Source organism: Phyllobates terribilis, unplaced genomic scaffold (genome assembly GCF_046119375.1).
Source record: "Phyllobates terribilis strain yellow unplaced genomic scaffold, ASM4611937v1 Scaffold_4__5_contigs__length_816908805, whole genome shotgun sequence".
Classification (NCBI taxonomy): Eukaryota; Metazoa; Chordata; class Amphibia; order Anura; family Dendrobatidae; genus Phyllobates; species Phyllobates terribilis.
This window is the reverse complement of record NW_027362764.1, coordinates 35,649,197-35,671,798: the sequence shown is the minus strand read 5'-3', so window position 1 is coordinate 35,671,798 and position 22,602 is coordinate 35,649,197. Positions and strand designations below refer to the sequence as shown.

General features: G+C 46.0%; 1 protein-coding gene across 2 annotated transcripts in view; it reads right to left on the bottom strand.

The window, feature by feature from the left end:
• The window catches only part of CRHR2 (corticotropin releasing hormone receptor 2), a 544,351-nt gene that overhangs the window by 47,785 nt on the left and 473,964 nt on the right, over positions 1 to 22,602 (bottom strand). For both annotated transcript variants that reach the window (XM_073677250.1, XM_073677249.1), the window contains one exon: positions 5,028 to 5,088. In XM_073677250.1, the coding sequence (XP_073533351.1) occupies positions 5,028 to 5,088 (61 nt within the window). The remainder of the gene's footprint in view (positions 1 to 5,027; positions 5,089 to 22,602) is intronic.

Sequence of the window (22,602 nt, the reverse complement as noted above, 5' to 3'; positions counted from 1 at the left end):
CTTTTTTGTTAAGTATATAATTCCACATGTGTTAATTCATAGTTTTGATGCCTTCAGTGTGAATGTACAATTTTCTTAGTCATGAAAATACAGAAAAATCTTTAAATGAGAAGGTGTGTCCAAACTTTTGGTCTGTACTGTATGTACAAGAATATAACTACTATAATACTGCTCCTATGTACAAGAACATAACTGCTATAATACTGCCTCTATGTACAAGAATATAACTATTATAATACTGCTCCTATGTACAAGAATATAACTACTATAATACTGCCCCTATGTACAAGAATAGAACTACTATAATACTGCCCCTATGTACAGGAATATAACTACTATAATACTGACCCCTATGTACAAGGATATAACTGTTAAAATACTGCCTCTATGTACAAGAATACAACTACTATAAAACTGCCCCTATGTGCAAGAATATAACTACTATAATACTGCCCCCTATGTACGAGAATATAACTACTATAATACTGCTCCTATGTACAAGAATATAACTACTATAATATTGCGCTATGTACAAGAATATAACTACTATAATACTGCCCCTATGTACAAGAATATAACTACTATAATACTGCCCCCTATGTACAAGAATATAAATACTATAATACTGCCCCTATGTACAGGAATATAACTACTATAATACTGTCCCATATGTACAAGAATATAAGTACTATAATAATGCCCCCTATGTACAACAATATAACTGCTATAATACTGCTCCTATGTACAAGAATATACCTACTATAATACTGCCCCCTATGTACAAGAATATAACTACTATAATACTGCTCCTATGTACAAGAATATAACTACTATAATACTGCCCCTATGTACAGGAATATAACTACTATAATACTGCTCCTATGTACAAGAATATAACTACTATAATACTGCTCCTATGTACAAGAATATAACTACTATAATACTGCTCCTATGTACAAGAATATAACTACTATAATACTGCTCCTATATAGAAGAATATACTATAATACTGCTCCCATGTACAAGAATATAACTACTATAATATTGCCCCCTATGTACAAGAATATAACTACAATACTGCCCCTATGTACAAGAATATATCTACTATAATACTTCCCCTATGTACAAGACTATAACTACTATAATACTGCTCCTATGTACAAGACTATAACTACTATAATACTGCTCCTATGTACAAGACTATAACTACTATAATACTGCCCCTATGTACAAGAATATAACTACTATAATACTGCTCCTATGTACTAGACTGTAACTACTATAATACTGCTCCTATGTACAGGAATATAGCTACTATAATACTGCCCCCTATGTACAAAAATATAACTACTATAATACTGCTCCTATGTACAAGAATATAACTACCATAATACTGCTCCTATGTACAAGACTATAACTACTATAATACTGCTCCTATGTACAAGAATATAGCTACTATAATACTGCCCCCTATGTACAAGAATATAACTACTATAATACTGCTCCTATGTACAAGAATATAACTACTATAATACTGCCCCTATGTACAAGAATATAACTGCTATAATACTGCCTCTATGTACAAGAATATAACTATTATAATACTGCCCCTATGTACAAGAATATAACTACTATAATACTGCCCCCTATGTACAAGAATATAACTAATATAATACTGCTCCTATGTACAAGAATATAACTACTATAATACTGCCCCTATGTACAAGAATATAACTACTATAATACTGCCCCTATGTACAGGAATATAACTACTATAATACTGACCCCTATGCACAAGGATATAACTGCTATAATACTGCCTCTATGTACAAGAATATAACTACTATAATACTGCCCCTATGTGCAAGAATATAACTACTATAATACTGCCCCCTATGTACGAGAATATAACTACTATAATACTGCTCCTATGTACAAGAATATAACTACTATAATACTGCCCTATGCACAAGAATATAACTACTATAATACTGCCCCTATGTACAAGAATATAACTACTATAATACTGCCCCCTATGTACAAGAATATAAATACTATAATACTGCCCCTATGTACAGGAATATAACTACTATAATACTGTCCCCTATGTAGAAGAACATAACTATTATAATACAGCCCCCGTGTACAAGAATATAAGTACTGTAATAATGCCCCCTATGTACAAGAATATAACTGCTATAATACTGCTGCTATGTACAAGAATATACGTACTATAATACTGCCCCCTATGTACAAGAATATAACTACTATAATAATGACCCCTATGTACAAGAATAAAACTAATATAATACTGCTTATATGTACAAGAATATAACTACTATAATACTGCCCCAATGTACAAGAATATAACTACTATAATACTGCCCCTATGTACAGGAATATAACTACTATAATACTGACCCGTATGTACAAGAATATAACTACTATAATACTGCCTCTATGTACAAGAATATAACTACTATAATACTGCCCCTATGTACAAGAATATAACTACTATAATACTGCTCCCTATGTACAAGAATATAACTAGTATAATACTGCACCTATATACAAGAATATAACTACTTCAATACTGCCCCTATGTACAAGAATATAAATACTATAATACTGCCCCCTATGTACAAGAATATAACTACTATAATACTGTCCCCTATGTACAAGAATATAACTACTATAATACTGCTCCTATGTACAAGAATATAACTACTATAATACTGCCTGCTATGTACAAGAATATAACTACTATAATACTGCCCCTATGTACAAGAATATAACTACTATAATTCTGCCCTTATGTACAGAAATATAACTACTATAATACTGCCCCCTATGTACAAGAATATAACTACTATAATAATGCCCCCTATGTACAATAATATAACTACTATAATACTGCTCCTATGTTCAAGAATATAACTACTATAATACTGCCCCTATGTACAAGAATATAACTACTATAATACTGCCCCCTATGTACAAGAATATAACTATTATAATGCTGCCCCTATGTACAAGAATATAACTACTATAATACTGCCTCTATGTATAAGAATATAACTACTATAATACTGCTCCTATGTACAAGAATATAACTACTATAATACTGCTCCTATGTACAGGAATATAACTACTATAATACTGCTTCTATGTACAAGAATATAACTATTATAATGCTGCCCCTATGTACAAGAATATAACTACTATAATACTGCCCCTATGTACAAGAATATAACTACTATAATACTGCCCCCTATGTACAAGAATATAACTACTATAATACTGCCCCTATGTACAAGAATATAACTACTATAATACTGCCCTTATGTACAGGAATATAACTACTATAATTCTGCCCCTATGTATAAGAATATAACTATTATAATACAGCTCCTATGTACAAGAATATAACTACTATAATACTGCCCTTATGTACAGGAATATAAATACTATAATACTGCCCCCTATGTAGAAGAATATAACTATTATAATCCAGCTCCTATGTACAAGAATATAACTACTATAATACTGCCCTTATGTACAGGAATATAAATACTATAATACTGCCCCCTATGTAGAAGAATATAACTACTATAATACTGCCCCTATGTACAAGAATATAACTACTATAATAATGCCCCCTATGTACAATAATATAACTGTTATAATACTGCTCCTATGTACAAGAATATAACTACTATAATACAGCCCCCTATGTACAAGAATATAACTACTATAATACTGCTCCTATGTTCAAGAATATAACTACTATAATACTGCCCCTATGTACAAGAATATAACTACTATAATACTGCTCCTATGTTCAAGAATATAACTACTATAATACTGCCCCCTATGTACAAGAATATAACTACTATAATACTGCTCCTATGTACAAGAATATAACTACTATAATACTGCCCCCTATGTACAAGAATATAACTACTATAATACTGCTCCTATGTTCAAGAATATAACTACTATAATACTGCCCCTATGTACAAGAATATAACTAGTATAATACTGCCCCTATGTACAAGAATATAACTACTATAATGTTGCCCCTATGTACAAGAATATAACTACTATGATATTGCCCCTATGTACAAGAATAGAACTGCTATAATACTGCTCCTATGTACAAGAATATAACTACTATAATACTGCTCCTATGTACAATAATTTAACTACTATAATACTGCCCCCTATGTACATGAATATAACTACTATAATAATGCCCCCTATGTACAATAATATAACTGCTATAATACTGCTCCTATGTACAAGAATATAACTACCATAATACTGCTCCCTATATACAAGAATGTAACTACTATAATACTGCCCCCTATGTACAAGAATATAACTACTATAATACTGCTCCTATGTTCAAGAATATAACTACTATAATACCGCACCTATATACAAGAATATAACTACTATAATACTGACCCCTATGTACAATAATATAACTACTATAATACTGCTCCTATGTACAAGAATATAACTACTATAATACTCCCCCTATGTACAATAATATAACTACTGTAATACTGCTCCTATGTACAAGAATATAACTACTATAATACTGCCCCCTATGTACAATAATATAACAACTATAATACTGCTCCTATGTACATGAAAATAACTACTATAATACTGCCCCCTATGTACAATAATATAACTACTGTAATACTGCCCCCTATGTACAAGAATATAACTACTATAATACTGCTCCTATGTACAAGAATATAACTACTATAATACTGCTCCTATATACAAGAATATAACTACTATAATACTGCTCCTATGTACAAGAATAAAACTACTATAATACTGCTTCTATATACAAGAATATAACTACTATAATACTGCCCCTCTGTGCAATAATATAACTACTATAATACTGCTCCTATGTACAAGAATATAACTACTATAATACTGCTCCTATGTACAAGAATATAACTACTATAATACTGCCACCAATATAGGAAATTGTATGAACTTACTGTTCGTTCTCATTGCACAGCTTCCCTATAGCCCAGGCGATTATTATGGGACATGGAATACCTGGAAATACAGAAATGCAGGAATTCTCATTAATGTTGGCTATGGATATACGTCGTGCCTCTTGTATACCGTAGCTGCAGATCGGTTTCCGATGTTTTGAAGGTTTGGTAAGCTAATATTAATTTACGATGTAGCTTTTGATTGTCGCTCTGCCGCACACATTCATCTCTTTTCTGTAGGGCTCGGAGCTGCTAATTAGATGCAATTATCCTGAACTCTAAAGAAAATTACGCTGATTTATGACTTGGATCAACAACTAAGAAAACCTAATGAAAGTTGACAGAGTTCCAGAACATGTGCGCTGTGTATCGGGGAAGTGCCCCGGTCATACTCCTCTACTACAATCAAGCGGGGCTGGGGTCGTTTCAGCGGAGGAAGCTCTATGTTTTCTGATAGGGGGTCTCTGGTTCAGAAAACACATTGTCTACCATCCAATTAGGGAATTCGGAGGTACTAGAGGAGGGATCCCAATTAGCACCCTCACCTGTAATCTATGGAAGCTAGAAGGAGCATGTCCCTCTAGGGTGGATCCAACATGGCCATGCATTACATGGACAGCAGATAGTTCTGAGAGAGCACTGTGTAATACTTAACTTCTCCTGTGGTGGCGCTGTATCTATCAATTAGCATCGAAATAGCATTTTATCATTCTAAACTATTCATTTACTACGTTATACCTCTACCATGTTCTCCCTGTACGAGGCTCTCCCCGCAGTCTTGATCTCACACCTAATTTCCTCCTTGGTTACAATGTAGCAGAAGCTGAAGTTCTCTCCTCCCTGCAGCCAGGAAACATTACTCTCTTTTGATGATATATTTTAAAGCTAAGTTCTGTAAATCCGGTGCCAAATCAATTTCCTCTATTTTCAGCATGTAACTGAATCTGCCAGGAAGATGATTTATTAATCCTCATGAACATTTCAAATCTTATATTTTAGGTTTTTGCAGTTACTTGATTCTTTTTAATGAAATTAAATCACTAATTTTAGATTTCCCGCACATTAAGGATCTCCAAAAACACTTTACAAAGTATCCAACTATTACAGTTTTCAATCTTACAAATGACCTAAATAATTAAAAAATGTATTCTTAACTTTTTACAAAATTTTACCGAGTAACGAAAGATATGTACACAGTAGTGTTGAGCGATACCTTCCGATATCGGGAAATATCGGATCGGATTGGATCGGACCGATACCGAAAAAGTATCGGATATCGCCGATTCCGATACCGGAAACCAATGCAAGTCAATGGGACATAAATATCGGAATTAAAATAAACCCTTTCTTTCCTTGTAGGTTATTTCTACATGAAGGAAAACAACTAAGAATAATGTAGAATGTATTGGGGGAGGTGGGGGAGACAATAAAGGCATAGAGGTTTAGCCCAGTCAAATGGAATAGCAGGAATTAATATTTTTTTATTATGTTCTGAGTTACGGAAATATTAACTATGTTAAGTATTTTTATATTTTGTCAGATATTTATGTTTCACTACTTCCATGCTCTTCACCTTCTTTTTTACTTCTCCCACACTTTCTCCTTCATCATCCTCAGCATCTTTTTCATCCACTTCTTCTTCACCTTCTTCTTCTTCACCTTCTTCGTATTATTCTTTTTTTTACATTCTTCATATTCTACTTCTTCATCTTCTTCATATTCTTCTTCTTCATCATATTCTTATTTGTGACAGGCATTCCTGTAGTTGTTATCTATAAAAGGTTGGACATTACACCTTTCGTTCTGCCCGTCACAAAAGATTTACAACAGGATTTGTCCGCGTTCAGTTTGGCCTGCAGCAGCAGGTCTTTTCCAGGGGCACCACGAGGAGGAACGGACTCACCCCCATACACTGCTTAGTCATCTTCTGCTTATAATTTAGATATTATCTTTTGCTCTGATTTTTAGTCTTATGCTTAATGTTCTTCCGCTTTTTGTTCTGCAGCTTCTTGTATTTCTGCTTCTTGGTTTTCTGTCTCTTGTTTTTCTGTATCTTGGTGCTTGTCTTCTCTTCTTTGTCTTCTTGGTCAACTTCTTCAGGGTCATCTTCTTGGTCTTCTTCGGGGTGGTCTTCAGGGTCGTCGTCTTCGGGGGTCCTCGTCTTCGGGGTCCTCGTCTTCTTCGGGTTGGTCTTCTGGGTCCTCGTCTTCGGGGTCCTCGTCTTCTTCGGGGTGGTCTTCAGGGTCCTCGTCTTCTTCGGGGTGGTCTTCAGGGTCCTCGTCTTCTTCGGGGTGGTCTTCAGGGTCCTCGTCTTCAGGGTCATTGTCTTCGGGGTCCTCGTCTTCTTAGGGTTGGTCTTCAGGGTCCTCGTCTTCAGGGTCCTCGTCAGGGAGATCCAGAGTGATTACCAAGAACCATTTCAAAAAGCTTGAACTTGGAAATGTAGCAGAAGGTACAAGAAAGCTGAGGAACTACCGAGGACCAGCTGACGGTACTGGAACCCGGATGGATAGCAGAAGGTACAAGAGCCAATGGAACTACCGAGGACCAGCTGATGTTACTGGAACTCGGTTACTAAGCAGGAGGTACCTGTGCCAGAAAGCACTACCAAGGACCAGCAGACGTTGGTGGAACTTGGATACCGAGAAGGAGGCACCTAATCCAAAGGCACTGCCGAGAACCAGCTGACGGTACTGGAACCCGGATGGGTAGCAGAAGGTACAAGAGCCAATGGAACTACCGAGGACCAGCTGATGTTACTGGAACTCGGTTACTAAGCAGGAGGTACCTGTGCCAGAAAGCACTACCAAGGACCAGCAGACGGTGGAACTTGGATACCGAGAAGGAGGCACCTAATCCAAAGGCACTGCCGAGAACCAGCTGACGGTACTGGAACCCGGATGGGTAGCAGAAGGTACCCATGTAAAAAAAAAGTTCAAGGCCGCGAGCCGGCCGCAGTTACCAAAACCCACAGTCCTACAGAGGGTGCTTGTCCTATTGGCACTATGGAACCAGCCTTCATTGCCAGATCCCGCAGCCCACATAGGAGTCACCTAAACTGCAGGCACCATAGAGTCGGCTAACCCGACCGCAACACGACAGGACAACGCATTGGAGGCAAAGTGACGTTGACACTACCCGGAAACAGCTGGCGTGCTGGAACCAGGCTGGGCAGGAGGGAGTACCCGTGCCAAAGACACTGCCGAGAACCAGCTGACGGTACTGGAACCCGGATGGGTAGCAGAAGATACAAGAGCAAATGGAACTACCGAGGACCAGCTGACGGTACTGGAACCCGGATGGGTAGCAGAAGGTACAAGAGCCAATGGAACTACCGAGGACCAGCTGATGTTACTGGAACTCGGTTACTAAGCAGGAGGTACCTGTGCCAGAAAGCACTACCAAGGACCAGCAGACGTTGGTGGAACTTGGATACCGAGAAGGAGGCACCTAATCCAAAGGCACTGCCGAGAACCAGCTGACGGTACTGGAACCCGGATGGGTAGCAGAAGGTACCCATGTAAAAAAAAAGTTCAAGGCCGCGAGCCGGCCGCAGTTACCAAAACCCACAGTCCTACAGAGGGTGCTTGTCCTATTGGCACTATGGAACCAGCCTTCATTGCCAGATCCCGCAGCCCACATAGGAGTCACCTAAACTGCAGGCACCATAGAGTCGGCTAACCCGACCGCAACACGACAGGACAACGCATTGGAGGCAAAGTGACGTTGACACTACCCGGAAACAGCTGGCGTGCTGGAACCAGGCTGGGCAGGAGGGAGTACCCGTGCCAAAGACACTGCCGAGAACCAGCTGACGGTACTGGAACCCGGATGGGTAGCAGAAGGTACAAGAGCCAATGGAACTGCCGAGAACCAGCTGGCGGTGCTGGAGCCCAGGGTAAATACTAAAAACAGAAGAGCCAGAGGTGTATTTGGAGGAGGTTTTAAATCCGTACTACAGTGGATGTGGACAAAGCAGGAGAATTTGCCGGACACACAGCTGGGGATCAGCTGACGTTACTGAATCCCAATAACACTGGAGCAAGCGTTGACTGTGCAGACGGCACTTCTGAGCAGCAACTAGCGGTATTGGAGCCCAGGGTAAATACTAAAAACGGAGGAGCCAGAGGTGTAATTGGAGCAAGTTTTAAATAAGTAGCACAGTGAATATGGACAGAGCAGGAGAAATTGCCGTGAACACAGCAGGGGAACAGCTGACGTTACCGAACCCCAATAACACCGCAGCAAGTGTTGACTGTGCAGACGGCACTTCCGAGCGCCAACTGGCGGTGCTGGAGCCCAGGGTAAATACTAAAAACGGAGGAGCCAGAGGTGTAATTGGAGCAAGTTTTAAATAAGTAGCACAGTGAATATGGACAGAGCAGGAGAAATTGCCGTGAACACAGCAGGGGAACAGCTGACGTTACTGAACCCCAATAACATGGTAGCAAGTGTTGACTGTGCAGACGGCACTTCCGAGCGCCAACTGGCGGTGCTGGAGCCCAGGGATAAGAATGAAAACAGAGGAGCCAGAGGTGTAATTCGAGCAACTTTAAAATGTGTAGTACAGTGGATGTGGACAAAGCAGGAGAAATTGCCGTCCGCACAGCAGGAGAACAGCTGACGTTACTGAACCCCAATAACACGGCAGCAAGTGTTGACTGTGCAGACGGCACTTCCGAGCGCCAACTGGCGGTGCTGGAGCCCAGGGATAAGAATGAAAACAGAGGAGCCAGAGGTGTAATTCGAGCAACTTTAAAATGTGTAGTACAGTGGATGTGGACAAAGCAGGAGAAATTGCCGTCCGCACAGCAGGAGAACAGCTGACGTTACTGAACCCCAATAACACGGCAGCAAGTGTTGACTGTGCAGACAGCACTTCCGAGCGCCAACTGGCGGTGTTGGAGCCCAGGGTAAATACTAAAAACGGAGGAGCCAGAGGTGTAATTGGAGCAAGTTTTAAATAAGTAGCACAGTGAATATGGACAGAGCAGGAGAAATTGCCGTGAACACAGCAGGGGAACAGCTGACGTTACCGAACCCCAATAACACCGCAGCAAGTGTTGACTGTGCAGACGGCACTTCCGAGCGCCAACTGGCGGTGCTGGAGCCCAGGGATAAGAATGAAAACAGAGGAGCCAGAGGTGTAATTGGAGCAACTTTAAAATCTGTAGTAGTGAGAATGTGGACAGAGCAGGAGAAATTGCCGTCCGCACAGCAGGGGAACAGCTGACGTTACTGAACCCCAATAACATGGTAGCAAGTGTTGACTGTGCAGACAGCACTTCCGAGCGCCAACTGGCGGTGCTGGAGCCCAGGGATAAGAATGAAAACAGAGGAGCCAGAGGAGTAATTGGAGCAACTTTAAAATGTGTAGTACAGTGGATGTGGACAAATCAGGAGAAATTGCCGTCCGCACAGCAGGAGAACAGCTGACGTTACTGAACCCCAATAACACGGTAGCAAGTGTTGACTGTGCAGACGGCACTTCCGAGCGCCAACTGGCGGTGTTGGAGCTCAGGGATTACAGTTCAGGTGGTAGAAACATGAACAGAACAGGAGACCTGGATACTGTTGCCAACCAATTATTTATTCTGGAAGAGGACTGGCAAATTCATGAGAGATCCAGGCCTTGTTCATTTTGAGAAAAGTAAGCCGGTCAACGTTATCGGAGGATAGTCGCATGCGACGGTCTGTTAGTACACCACCTGCGGCACTAAAGACGCGTTCCGATAATACACTAGCAGCAGGGCAAGCTAGCACCTCCAGTGCATACTGACTAAGCTCTGGCCATGTATCCAGCTTACAGACCCAAAACTTGAAGGGAGAAGAGCCGTCTGGGAGTACACTAAGAGGGCAAGACATGTAGTCTGTCACCATCTGACGGAAACGTTGCCTCCTGCTGACTGGAGCTGTCTGTGATGGTGTAGACATTTGTGGCGGCGGGGACACAAAACTTTGCCACATTTCGGCCATACTGGTCTTGCCTTGTGCTGAGGCGCTGCTTCTGCTCCCTCTTTGTGCAGAGCTTCCTCCACTGCCTCGACGCACTGAGCTGCTTTGTAAAGCACTAGCAGCACTGCTCTCGGTTGGAATGGAGAACATGATGGAATGCACCAGTGCGTCTTGGTACTCCCGCATTTTACGCTCCCGGTTCAATGGTGTTATGAGGCTTTGTAAGTTGTCCCGGTAGCGAGGATCTAGGAGGGTGGACACCCAATAATCAGCCGTGTTGAGAATGTGGGCGATGCGGCGGTCGTTTCTGAGGCACTGCAGCATGAAATCAACCATGTGCTGCAGACTGCCAACTGGCCAAGAAACGCTGTCCCCTGCTTGAGGCGTGATCTCTGCCTGCTCTGCATCACCCCACCCTCGCTCTAGATACTGACTACTAGAGCATTGTGTACCTCCCTCCTCTGGACAGATGTCTTCCTCATCCATTGACTCCTCCTCATCCTCCTCACAAAGTGTCCCCTGCCTAGGCCTTTGTGAGGAACCACGTTGCGCAGACTGTAGAGAAGCAGATGGCATTTGTGACTCCTCATCCTCCACCTCTTCCAAAACCTCGTCCCTTAGTGCTTGCAGTGTTTTTTCAAGCAGGCAGATAAGGGGGATAATCATGCTGACTAGTGCATCATCTGCACTCGCCATCCGCGTGGAATAATCGAAGGCACGCAAAACGTGGCAAATGTCCTTCATAGAGGCCCACTCAGTGGTGGTGAAGTGTGAACGGCGCGCACTGCGACTTGTTTGCGCCTGCTGCAGCTGGTACTCCATTACTGCTGCCTGCTGCTCACACAACCTCTCCAACATATGTAACGTTGAATTCCACCTGGTGGGTAGGTCACATATGATGCGATGTTCCGGAAGACATAATCGGCGCTGCAGAGCTGCAATGCGTGATCTTGCATTGCTGGAACGCCGCAAGTGAGCGCACTCTATGCGGACCTTGTGAAGCAGTGCATCAAGATCCGGATAGTCCCTCAAAAAACTCTGCACGACCAAGTTGAGCACATGTGCCAGACATGGGATGTGAGTGAGGTTGCCTAGGCCCAGAGCTGCCACCAGATTTCGGCCATTGTCACACACTACCATGCCTGGCTGGAGATTCGCTGGCACAAACCACACGTCACTCTGCTGCTTGATGGCATTCCAGAGCTCCTGCGCTGTGTGGCTTCGATTCCCCAAAGAAATTAATTTTAATACGGCCTGTTGACGTTTGGCCACGGCTGTGCTCATATCGGTCATCATAACAGGTAACCGTTCACGGGTCGATGTGGAGGTAGACCGTGACGGCTCCTGCAGCGCTGATTCAGAGGAACTGGAGTATGAGGAGGAGTCAATGTGTACAGACTGGATTCCTGCAATCCTTGGAGTTGGCAGAACACGTACAGCGCCACTCTCAAGATCTGTACCCGGCTCCACAACATTTACCCAATGGGCAGTGAGGGAAAGGTATCGTCCCTGTCCATGCTTACTGGTCCACGCATCAGTGGTCAGGTGGACCTTGCTACTGACGGCGTTTTGTAGCGCATGTTTAATTTTTCCCTCCACATGATGTTGCAGGGCAGGGACGGCTTGCCTGCTGAAATAAAAGCGGCTGGGCACGTTGTATTGTGGGACTGCCAATGCCATAAAGTTACGGAATGTGTCAGTCTCCACCAGCCTGAATGATAGCATTTCAAGGGCCAGTAGTTTAGCAATGCCAGCATTCAGAGCCTGTGCTCGGGGGTGGTTTGCCGAGTATGGGCGCCTTTTCTCCCATGCCTGTGCTAACGATGGCTGTAGACTGGCCTGGGAGTGTGAGGATGACTGGGAAAGTGGTGCTGTGGGTGGAATTACACTGTGTCTCTGTACAACAGTGCCAGAGATTCTTCCATGGCGATCCTGTGAGGAAGCCGAACCAGCTGTGTGTGAGCTGGAGGAAGAGGCTACAACACGAGCTGAAGAGGTGGTAGGTGGCGCTGTAGGTTGGCCTAGGTCTTCAGTGTGTTTGTGTAACTCCACCACGTGCTTGGTCCGCACATGTTTCCACATATTTGTGGTATTGAGGTTGCTGACACTTTTCCCTCTTTTCACCTTCTGATTACACAGCTTGCATTTGACAAAGCAAATGTCATCTGCAACTGTGTCAAAAAAGGACCAGGCACTGCAAGTCTTGGGAGCGCCCGCTTTGGATTTTGGAAGAGCCATGCTCCTAATGGGTGCCGAAGTGGAGGCTACAGGCAACCAAGTCTGCCCCCTCCCTCTCCCTCCTTTTTGGGCCGTTCGGGGAATCTCTTCCTCAGAGCTGCTCCCACCACCTTCCTGTCCCTCACGCCATGATGGGTCAAGGACCTCATCATCTACACCACCCTCTTCAAACAACTGCTTCTCCTGGGTAGTCTCGACAGCACAGTACGCACCAGAAAGTGGCACCTGAGTCTCATCATCAGATGCGTACTGAGGTGTGCTGCTGACCATAGGCACTGGCCCACCCGCCTCTTCAGATTCAGAGAGACAAAACGGTTGCGCATCACTGCATACTACCTCTTCTTCAAATTCTCGAATTCTGCTTGGCTGGCCCCCTCTTTCCAAGCCAAGAGATTCAGAGAACAGAAGTAGAGATGGCTCCTGTCCAGGGCTCTCTGACTGCCTGGGCAATTTGGCAGGTGGTGAAGAGACAGATGGGTGCTCTTCAGTGCTCAGGACCTGAGAGGATCTGGAACTAATTGAAGTCGATGCGTTAGCTGCCATCCATCCGACAACGGCTTCAATTTGGTCCTCGCGCAGCAGTGGGGTACGGCTAGCTCCTACAAAGCTGCGCATAAAGGACTGTTCCCTGGTAAAACTGGGGGATGCTGAGTCACTGGTGCCCGCAGCAGGCACAGAATCCCCACGTCCTCTCCCTGCAGGCACAGAATCCTCACGTCCTCTCCCTGCAGAAACTCCACGCCCACGCCCACGACCACGACCACATGCCTTACTCCCTGCCTTCTTCATCTTGGTAGACTGATAAAGATAGGCAGAAAAGTACTAAGGGCTTAGTGTGCTTATTCCTGAACAGCTGCTAACAGGTATAAGAAACACTAATTTTATAAAGTGTGGACTAGACTTTAATATGAGCTAATGTGGCCTACACAACTGTAAAGTGGAGTGTTTGGTGAACTTTATTTAGGTTTTTTTTGTCACAAAAAGACACTGGATGTGCCTAAAGATGTAATAACGATAGTATCACAAACTTTTTGTAGCTATTACAATGTAGGAAGGTAACCTACAATGCAATAGATGAGGCTGCAAAAAATAGGCTAATACTAATCTGGCTGGGGCTGCAGGGCCCAATGCTGCAGAAAGGCTCCTCTATCTACTCCTATATAGTGTGTTTGGAATCAATTTAGCTGAATATGGATGGAACCACCACACTAATAGGAGATATCAGGAAAAATTATGAATTGGCAATAAAGGACAATGTATGAGGCAGTGACACACACTGAGTGCACTACAACCAGACGGGGTTGAAGCACACACTACAGGGTGAGCTGCACTCACACACCAGACCTTGCAGACAGCGGTGAACAGTACAGATGCAGAGCACTGTGCACTAGTGCTGCAAGACGGAAAAAAAATTCTCTATCTACTCCTATATAGTGTGTTTGGAACCAATTTAGCTGAATACAGATGGAACCACCACACTAATAGGAGATATCAGGAAAAATTATGAATTGGCAAAAAAGGACAATGTATGAGGCAGTGACACACACTGAGTGCACTACAACCAGACTTGGCTGAAGCACACACTACAGGGTGAGCTGCACTCACACACACAGACCTTGCAGATAGCGGTGAACAGCACAGGGAACTGTGCACTAGCACTGCAAGGCACAGTGATTTAGAAAGTAGCTTGGGTAAAGCAGTATAGAGCAAATAGGTAGCTAAAACTGTCCCTCAGAACAACAGCGTCCTATCCCTAACTGAATTCACAGCAGAGTGAGCTCAAAATGGCGGCGGTGGCTTTTATAGTGCATCATGACATCATTTCAGCAGCCAATCACAGCCATGCCATTAGTTAAGATGCCTACATGCCTAACAGGATGTGCCCACACTTCTTAGGATCCTCATTGGCTGAATAAAATGAAAATGTCTCATTGCATTATGGGAACTTCCGATTCCGGTATACGATATTGCAATAGTATCGGAATTAAGTATCGGAATTCCGATACCGCGAATATCGGCCGATACCCGATATTTCAGTATCGGAATGCTCAACACTAGTACAGTGACTGCACCAGCAGAATAGTGAGTGCAGCTCTGGGGTATAATACAGGATGTAACTCAGGATCAGTAATGTAATGTATGTATACAGTGACTGCACCAGCAGAATAGTGAGTGCAGCTCTGGAGTATAATACAGGAGGTAACTCAGGATCAGTAATGTAATGTATGTACACAGTGACTGCACCAGCAGAATAGTGAGTGCAGATCTGGAGTATAATACAGGATGTAACTCAGGATCAGTAATGTAATGTATGTACACAGTGACTGCACCAGCAGAATAGTGAGTGCAGCTCTGGAATATAATACAGGAGGTAACTCAGGATCAGTAATGTAATGTATGTACACAGTGACTGCACCAGCAGAATAGTGAGTGCAGCTCTGGAGTATAATACAGGAGGTAACTCAGGATCAGTAATGTAATGTATGTACACAGTGACTGCACCAGCAGAATAGTGAGCGCACCTCTGGAGTATAATACAGGAGGTAACTCAGGATCAGTAATGTAATGTATGTACACAGTGACTGCACCAGCAGAATAGTGAGTGCAGCTCTGGAGTATAATACAGGAGGTAACTCAGGATCAGTAATGTAATGTATGTACACAGGGACTGCACCAGCAGAATAGTGAGTGCAGATCTGGAGTATAATACAGGAGGTAACTCAGGATCAGTAATGTAATGTATGTACACAGTGACTGCACCAGCAGAATAGTGAGTGCAGCTCTGGAGTATAATACAGGAGGTAACTCAGGATCAGTAATGTAATGTATGTACACAGTGACTGCACCAGCAGAATAGTGAGCGCACCTCTGGAGTATAATACAGGAGGTAACTCAGGATCAGTAATGTAATGTATGTACACAGTGACTGCACCAGCAGAATAGTGAGTGCAGCTCTGGAGTATAATACAGGAGGTAACTCAGGATCAGTAATGTAATGTATGTACACAGCGACTGCACCAGCAGAATAGTGAGTGCAGCTCTGGAGTATAATACAGGATGTAACTCAGGATCAGTAATGTAATGTATGTACACAGTGACTGCACCAGCAGAATAGTGAGTGCAGCTCTGGAGTATAATACAGGAGGTAACTCAGGATCAGTAATGTAATGTATGTACACAGCGACTGCACCAGCAGAATAGTGAGTGCAGCTCTGGAGTATAATACAGGATGTAACTCAGGATCAGTAATGTAATGTATGTACACAGTGAGTGCACCAGCAGAATAGTGAGTGCAGCTCTGGAGTATAATACAGGATGTAACTCAGGATCAGTAATGTAATGTATGTACACAGTGACTGCACCAGCAGAATAGTGAGTGCAGCTCTGGAGTATAATACAGGATGTAACTCAGAATCAGTAATGTAATGTATGTACACAGTGAGTGCACCAGCAGAATAGTGAGTGCAGCTCTGGAGTATAATACAGGATGTAACTCAGGATCAGTAATGTAATGTATGTACACAGTGACTGCACCAGCAGAATAATGAGTGCAGCTCTGGAGTATAATACAGGATGTAACTCAGAATCAGTAATGTAATGTATGTACACAGTGACTGCACCAGCAGCATACTGGGTGCAGCTCTGATCAGCTGCTAGTCAGTGTGGTGATTACGGGTGTGGTGGCTGCAGATCCTGCTGTGAGCTCCTGATCTCTGAGAACCAACACCTCTCCACCTGGGGACCTGCTCTCTCTCTTTCCCGGAGGGAGAGCTGGTTTCTGGGATGAGTGAAGGAGCCAAGCCCCAGGCTTCTGCTTCCCGAACCAGGCCGGCGGGGGGCAGAAGAAACCAGCAACCGGCCTGCACATCAGAGGACTCGGGGGTGAGACGCTGCACCAGGAGTCGCAGCAATGTGGCTCCTACTCCTCCCGGGATTGTGGAGACCCCTAGAAGCTGCAAGGCTTCCAGCATGGAGGTAAAGCCTGACAGCGGCGTGCATGATGGTGCTCCTTCCGGAGGAAAGCGGAGTGCTCACGGAGGTGAGGCCGACCTCCCTGAGGGGGGTTGGGCGCTGCAGGGACCCCTGGAGTCTGTGTCCACCTATGCCTCCCGGGTCATGATCCGCCTCCGTGAGTATGAAGATGCCAGTAAGCTCATCAGGAGGCTCCGGGAAGAGCTGCGCTGCACAAGCGCCAAAGCTGCGGGGGCCTCCAAACAGAGCAAGGCTAAACTCCAGGCCGAGGTAAAGCGAATGACCAGCGAGATTCACCTGCTGGAACTGAGGAAAGCTGACATCAGGGAGCAGAGTGGTCATTTCAAAGAAAAACTAATAAATGAAGACCGCTTTAGAGAAATGGCTGATACCAGAGAGCAAAGGCAGATGGGGCTGCAGCCTGAGAGCCAGGTGGATGATGAGAGTGATGATGACCAGCAGGAAGCCCCACCTGGCAGCCTGCAAAGTCACCCGCAGGCCACGTGCAGCGAGCTCCCTGCAGGACAGGCGACAGTGACATCCGGTCGCAGTTCTGCCGGCTCTGGGGAGGACAGTGACAGCAGCGGCCAGGGAGGGGCGCTAATGGCGGAGATTAAGCTCCTGGAGTCCCCAGTGTGCCTCCAAAACTTCCATCTTGGTGACGATCTACCAGAAGAGGCACCTGGGGGCCACAAAAAGGCAAAGAAGACCAAGCCAAAGCTGCAGGAGGCGGTAAGATACGTATATGCCCCCCTCCCTGTACCCCCTGAGTCGGCGGCAGGCTCAGCTCGCTGTATAAGCCCCGTTGCCGAGCCCGGGTTCTGCTGTGGATCCGGTGCAAAGGCGCGGGGAGATTACAGAGCGCGGTAGTGAGGCGCAGAGCTCCGTCTCTGCTTGTAGTAGCGGGGACGCAGCAGGAGGTGCATCAGCCGAGAGGCTGGACAGTGAGGGAGGCCCGGCGGCGGGCGTTCCATCAGGCCACGATGCTGTGGTGCGCTCCTCAGTGGGAGGGGGGAGCAGCCCGGTGTCGGGGGCAGCTCCGGTAGCCTCGGCACCTCTGAATGCTGTTGCCGCTGATCACTTAGTTGAGAAGCGACGGCAGTGTGAGGGGGCTGTCGGGGCTGAGCGTTCCGGTCCTCCCACGAAAGTGCTATTTTGTGTTGGCGTCGCTGGTCCGGAAGATCCTGATGCTAAAGATCAGCGGCGCCTAACAGCATCTAAAGATCAGCGGCACATTATTCCGAATGCCAAACAGCGGAAATTAACGACCAATGATGTGGAGGGCACACATAAGACCGGGGGTGAGGTCGCCTCCAGTTCTATGGAGGTGACTGAGCCCCTTGTGCCTGATGCGGAGGTCAAAATGTCATCCGCCATTGTTACTGGTCCAGCAGGAATGAATGTGGTGGTGGAGGTGAATGAGGATAATTCATTGTCTAGTGGTGTGGTTGCTGGTTTGGTGGAGGGTGAGATGGTGGTGGGTAATGGTGATACTGTTGGGGCTGATGTGGTCACTGGTCCGGTTGCCCCCCCGGGGGTGGCAACACCTGTCCAGAGTTATGCCAGTGTCACCTCCGGGGCAAATAGGGCATCCTCCTTGTCTCCGGGCTTTGGGGACGGCATGTTGCAACGGCGCCTTCTGGAGGCTCTAAAGAAGGGGCAGAGATCACTAATGGTAGAGGGTCGAGAGGTTGATCTATCCTTCTGGATAGAGAGGCATGGCCTCGGGGCCTTCCGAGAGCAAAAAGGGGGGGATACAGTGTGGTCCCTCCCAACAGCCGGGCCAGGCAGTGTGCGTAGGAATGTGGTCCGTCTTCGGTGGAGGGGCAGTGATGCATGTCCTCCAAGGTCTAAAGTTGTGGAGCTCCTGCTGAGGATGGGCTTCAAGGCGATTGACATCTACGCCTTGATACATCCCTATTCCACGCCTGAGTTTGATATCAGCTTTGTTCGGCCGGAGGGGCTTGAGCTCTTCTGGGCGAATTATGAGCTGGCAAAAAATGAGCCCGGCTGGCGAGACTTTGCCGTTCAGGCAGTGTCTCGCCAAAACCAGATCAAGAAAGTGACTGTGATGACTCGTAACGAGTCGCTTTCTTGTTATGACATCATGACGTGGCTTGGTCGGTATGGAGAGGTGGTGGAGATGCCAAAGAAAAACCGCGACGAGTTTGGTATCTGGTCAGGGGCCTGGACTTTTATGGTAAAACTTAAGCGTTCAGGTGGTACGGTTGCCCACATTCCATTGTCTGCCTTCCTGGGTAGGGATCGTATCCTGGTCTTCTACCAGGGGCAACCGAAGCTCTGTCACAGGTGCGGCGACCCCACACACTTCAGTGCAAACTGCACCGTGCAGAAATGCGCGTTGTGTGGGGGTGTCGGCCATCTTGCCGCCTCTTGTGTGGAGATTAGGTGCCACCTGTGTGGTGAGTTAGGTCACCCATTCAGCCGTTGTCCTCGCTCCTTCGCTAATGCAGTCGAGACCCCGGTGGGAGTAAGCCGTGAGGCCGATTCTGCTGGGGAGGGGACTAGCAGGGGTGGGGGAGCTGAGGGGCCAGGAAAGAAAAGCAATAAAAAGACGCCTGCCCAGCTGAGGCGTCTAGACAAGCGCAGACAGGAGAGGGAGCGGGGCGAGCCCCAGACTACCGGGGCAGCCCCTGTCCTGGATGCCAGTCTTGCTGCTGAGGCCCCGAGGGATGATGAGTTGGATGAGGAGGTCAGGAGGATCCACAGGGAGGAAACCGCCTCTGCTTCAGAATCCTCCCATTATGAAAGTATGGATGAGGATAATAAGCGGTGGCTAGAGCACAAGCGTAAGCTCGGCACCAAAAAGAAGAGAAAGAAGGGAGATAAAACATCTTCTCCCGCTCTGACCAAGGTACCTAAGGAAGGTAAAACTGACTCCCCTCTGGTTGGTCTTTCTAACCGGTTCCAAGCCCTTGATAACATCTCTTCCTCTGAGGAGGAGGCCGAGGGTGAGGTTCCGGCTTCAGCGGAGCTTACAGGGGGTGCCGAGTCTCCTTCTCCTGGGGATGCAGGGTCCTTGGGGGGAGGGACTGGCCCAGAGTCCGGAGACGAGGACGAGAAAAGAAGGAAAAATGTGGGAATGGACACCTCTGTGTCATTAAAGAGGGGGAAGGATTCCTCCTCTGAGGCAGAGGGTAAGGGGAGTGGGAAGAAGAAAGCCATCTAACTCAATCACCAATGATGGCGGTACCCACTCCGTTGACGCTGGCTTCCATTAATGTCGCCAGCATTAAGTCAAATATGGCTAGATTTGCGGCCTTTGATTTTCTCAGCCGGGTTGAAGCTGACATTTTCTTTTTGCAAGAGACCAGGCTGCCAAATATGGCAGAGGTGTTTATAGCTAAGAGGGAGTGGAGACTCGGGCCTTCCTATTGGTCTCTTGCGGCCGAGCCGTATAGCGGAGTGGCAGTCCTTTTTACCGCACCAGTAGAATGCTGACGGGTTATTGAGTTAGAAATGGGGAGGTGCCTGATATTAGATGTCCTCATGAAGGGACAGGAGCTTCGGCTCATTAACATTTATGGTCCCCAATCTAAGTGGGACCGGAAGTGTCTCTTTACGAGGATCAAGCCCTACCTTTTTACGAGTCGGCAGGTCGTCTTTGGAGGGGACTTCAACACTGTCACGAGGCCCCGGGATAGAGGAGGTTCCAGAGACAAGCTGACTTATGATAGCGTCGCCCTTAATAGTATAGCTAGTGAGGCTCGCCTGGTGGATGTCCACATCCGGCACACAGCAGGCCACGAGGGGTTCACCTATCATAGAGGTAACTGTAGGTCCAGGATAGACAGGTTTTATTTAAAGGAGGAAGCCGTCTCTTCAGCAGTATCTGTTGTTGAGGTGGAGTTCTCCGATCACTGTTTGATTTTGTTTTCCCTGAATGTTACAGAGACCCCCCGGATGGGAAGAGGCTTTTGGAGGCTCAATTCGTCTCTCTTGGAAGAAGCGGAGATAAGACAGTCCTTTGAGGATTTTCTTCAGAGCCAGGTACCCTTACTGGATCTTTGTAGTAGTAAGTCAGAGTGGTGGGAGATGTTCAAGAAAAGGGTGGCGAGATTCTTCCGCCAGCTCTCGAGCCTCAGGAGCCTGGACAGGTACCGCCTGTATCAGGGCCTGAGGAGGAAACTCGAGCATCTTGTCTCAACTGGAGGTAGCCGCGAGGAGATCTCCAGAGTGAAATCTTTGCTAATGAGGTGTCAGTATGATAGACACGCATCTTTGGTTTTTGAGAGGGATTACGGGAAGTACCGCTCGCCCGACCCTTACAGAAACTGCAAGATGTCAGTGAATAGTAAAGTTGTTACAGGACTGGTTGACACTGCGGGGTCCCCGAAAAGATCCAGATCGGGGATCCTGGAGGTCGTCAGATCCTTCTACTCGCACCTCTTGGGGAAGAGGGATCTGGATTGGGATGAGATGTCGGCTTTTCTGGCTGAAGCCGTCCCCGAACCAGGGGTAGACCCCTCTCTTGGCGTTTTGACAGAGATGATCAGGGAAGAGGAAGTTAAGTTGGCGATTGAAGGGCTTGCCCTGAAGAAATCTCCCGGTCCGGATGGCTTAACATCTGAATTCTATAAGACCTTTAAGGACGCCTTGGTTCCCCTCTTGACTGAGGTATTCAATGAGTGTCTTTCCTCGGGCACTCTGCCAAAGTCAATGAGGAGGTCTGCCCTGATCATCTTGTCAAAGGGTAAGGACCCATCTTGCATTGAGAATTGGCGTCCCATAGCGCTTCTCAATGCAGACAGGAAGGTTTTGGCAAAGGTGCTGTTTAATCGGCTGGTGAAATTTGCACCCCAGCTCCTTTCGGGGGCCCAGCATTGCTCTGTTCCGGGCCGCAGTACAATTAGTGCTGTACTCTGTGTCCGAGAGGCGGTGGAGCAGGGTAGGGCTGGCCACTGGAAGGGGTACATGCTGTCATTGGACCAGGCAAAAGCGTTTGATCGGGTTAATCATGAGTACCTCTGGTCTGTCCTTCTGAGGTATGGCCTGCCGGGGGGGTTCGTTGATTGGCTTAAGACCTTGTACGCTGGGGCAGAGAGTTTCCCGCTTGTGAACGGTTGGATTGGCAGCTCTTTTGAGGTTGGGTGTGGTGTTCGCCAGGGTTGTCCCTTGAGCCCGCAACTGTACGCGTTTTCGATTGACCCACTTCTTAGGAGGGTGGAGCGTGGACCGTTAGCTGGGATCGGGATGGACCGGGCAGCACCGGAAGCCACTCTGAGAGTGGTGGCGTATGCCGATGATGTCACCGTTTTTGTTTCCTCTGATGGGGAGGCAGAATGGCTGATGTCAGAGGTAAATCGCTACTCGGAGGCATCCGGGTCTAAGATCAACCGGGATAAGTGTGAGAGTCTCTGGCTGGGAGGAGGAGATCCTGGTTTTGATC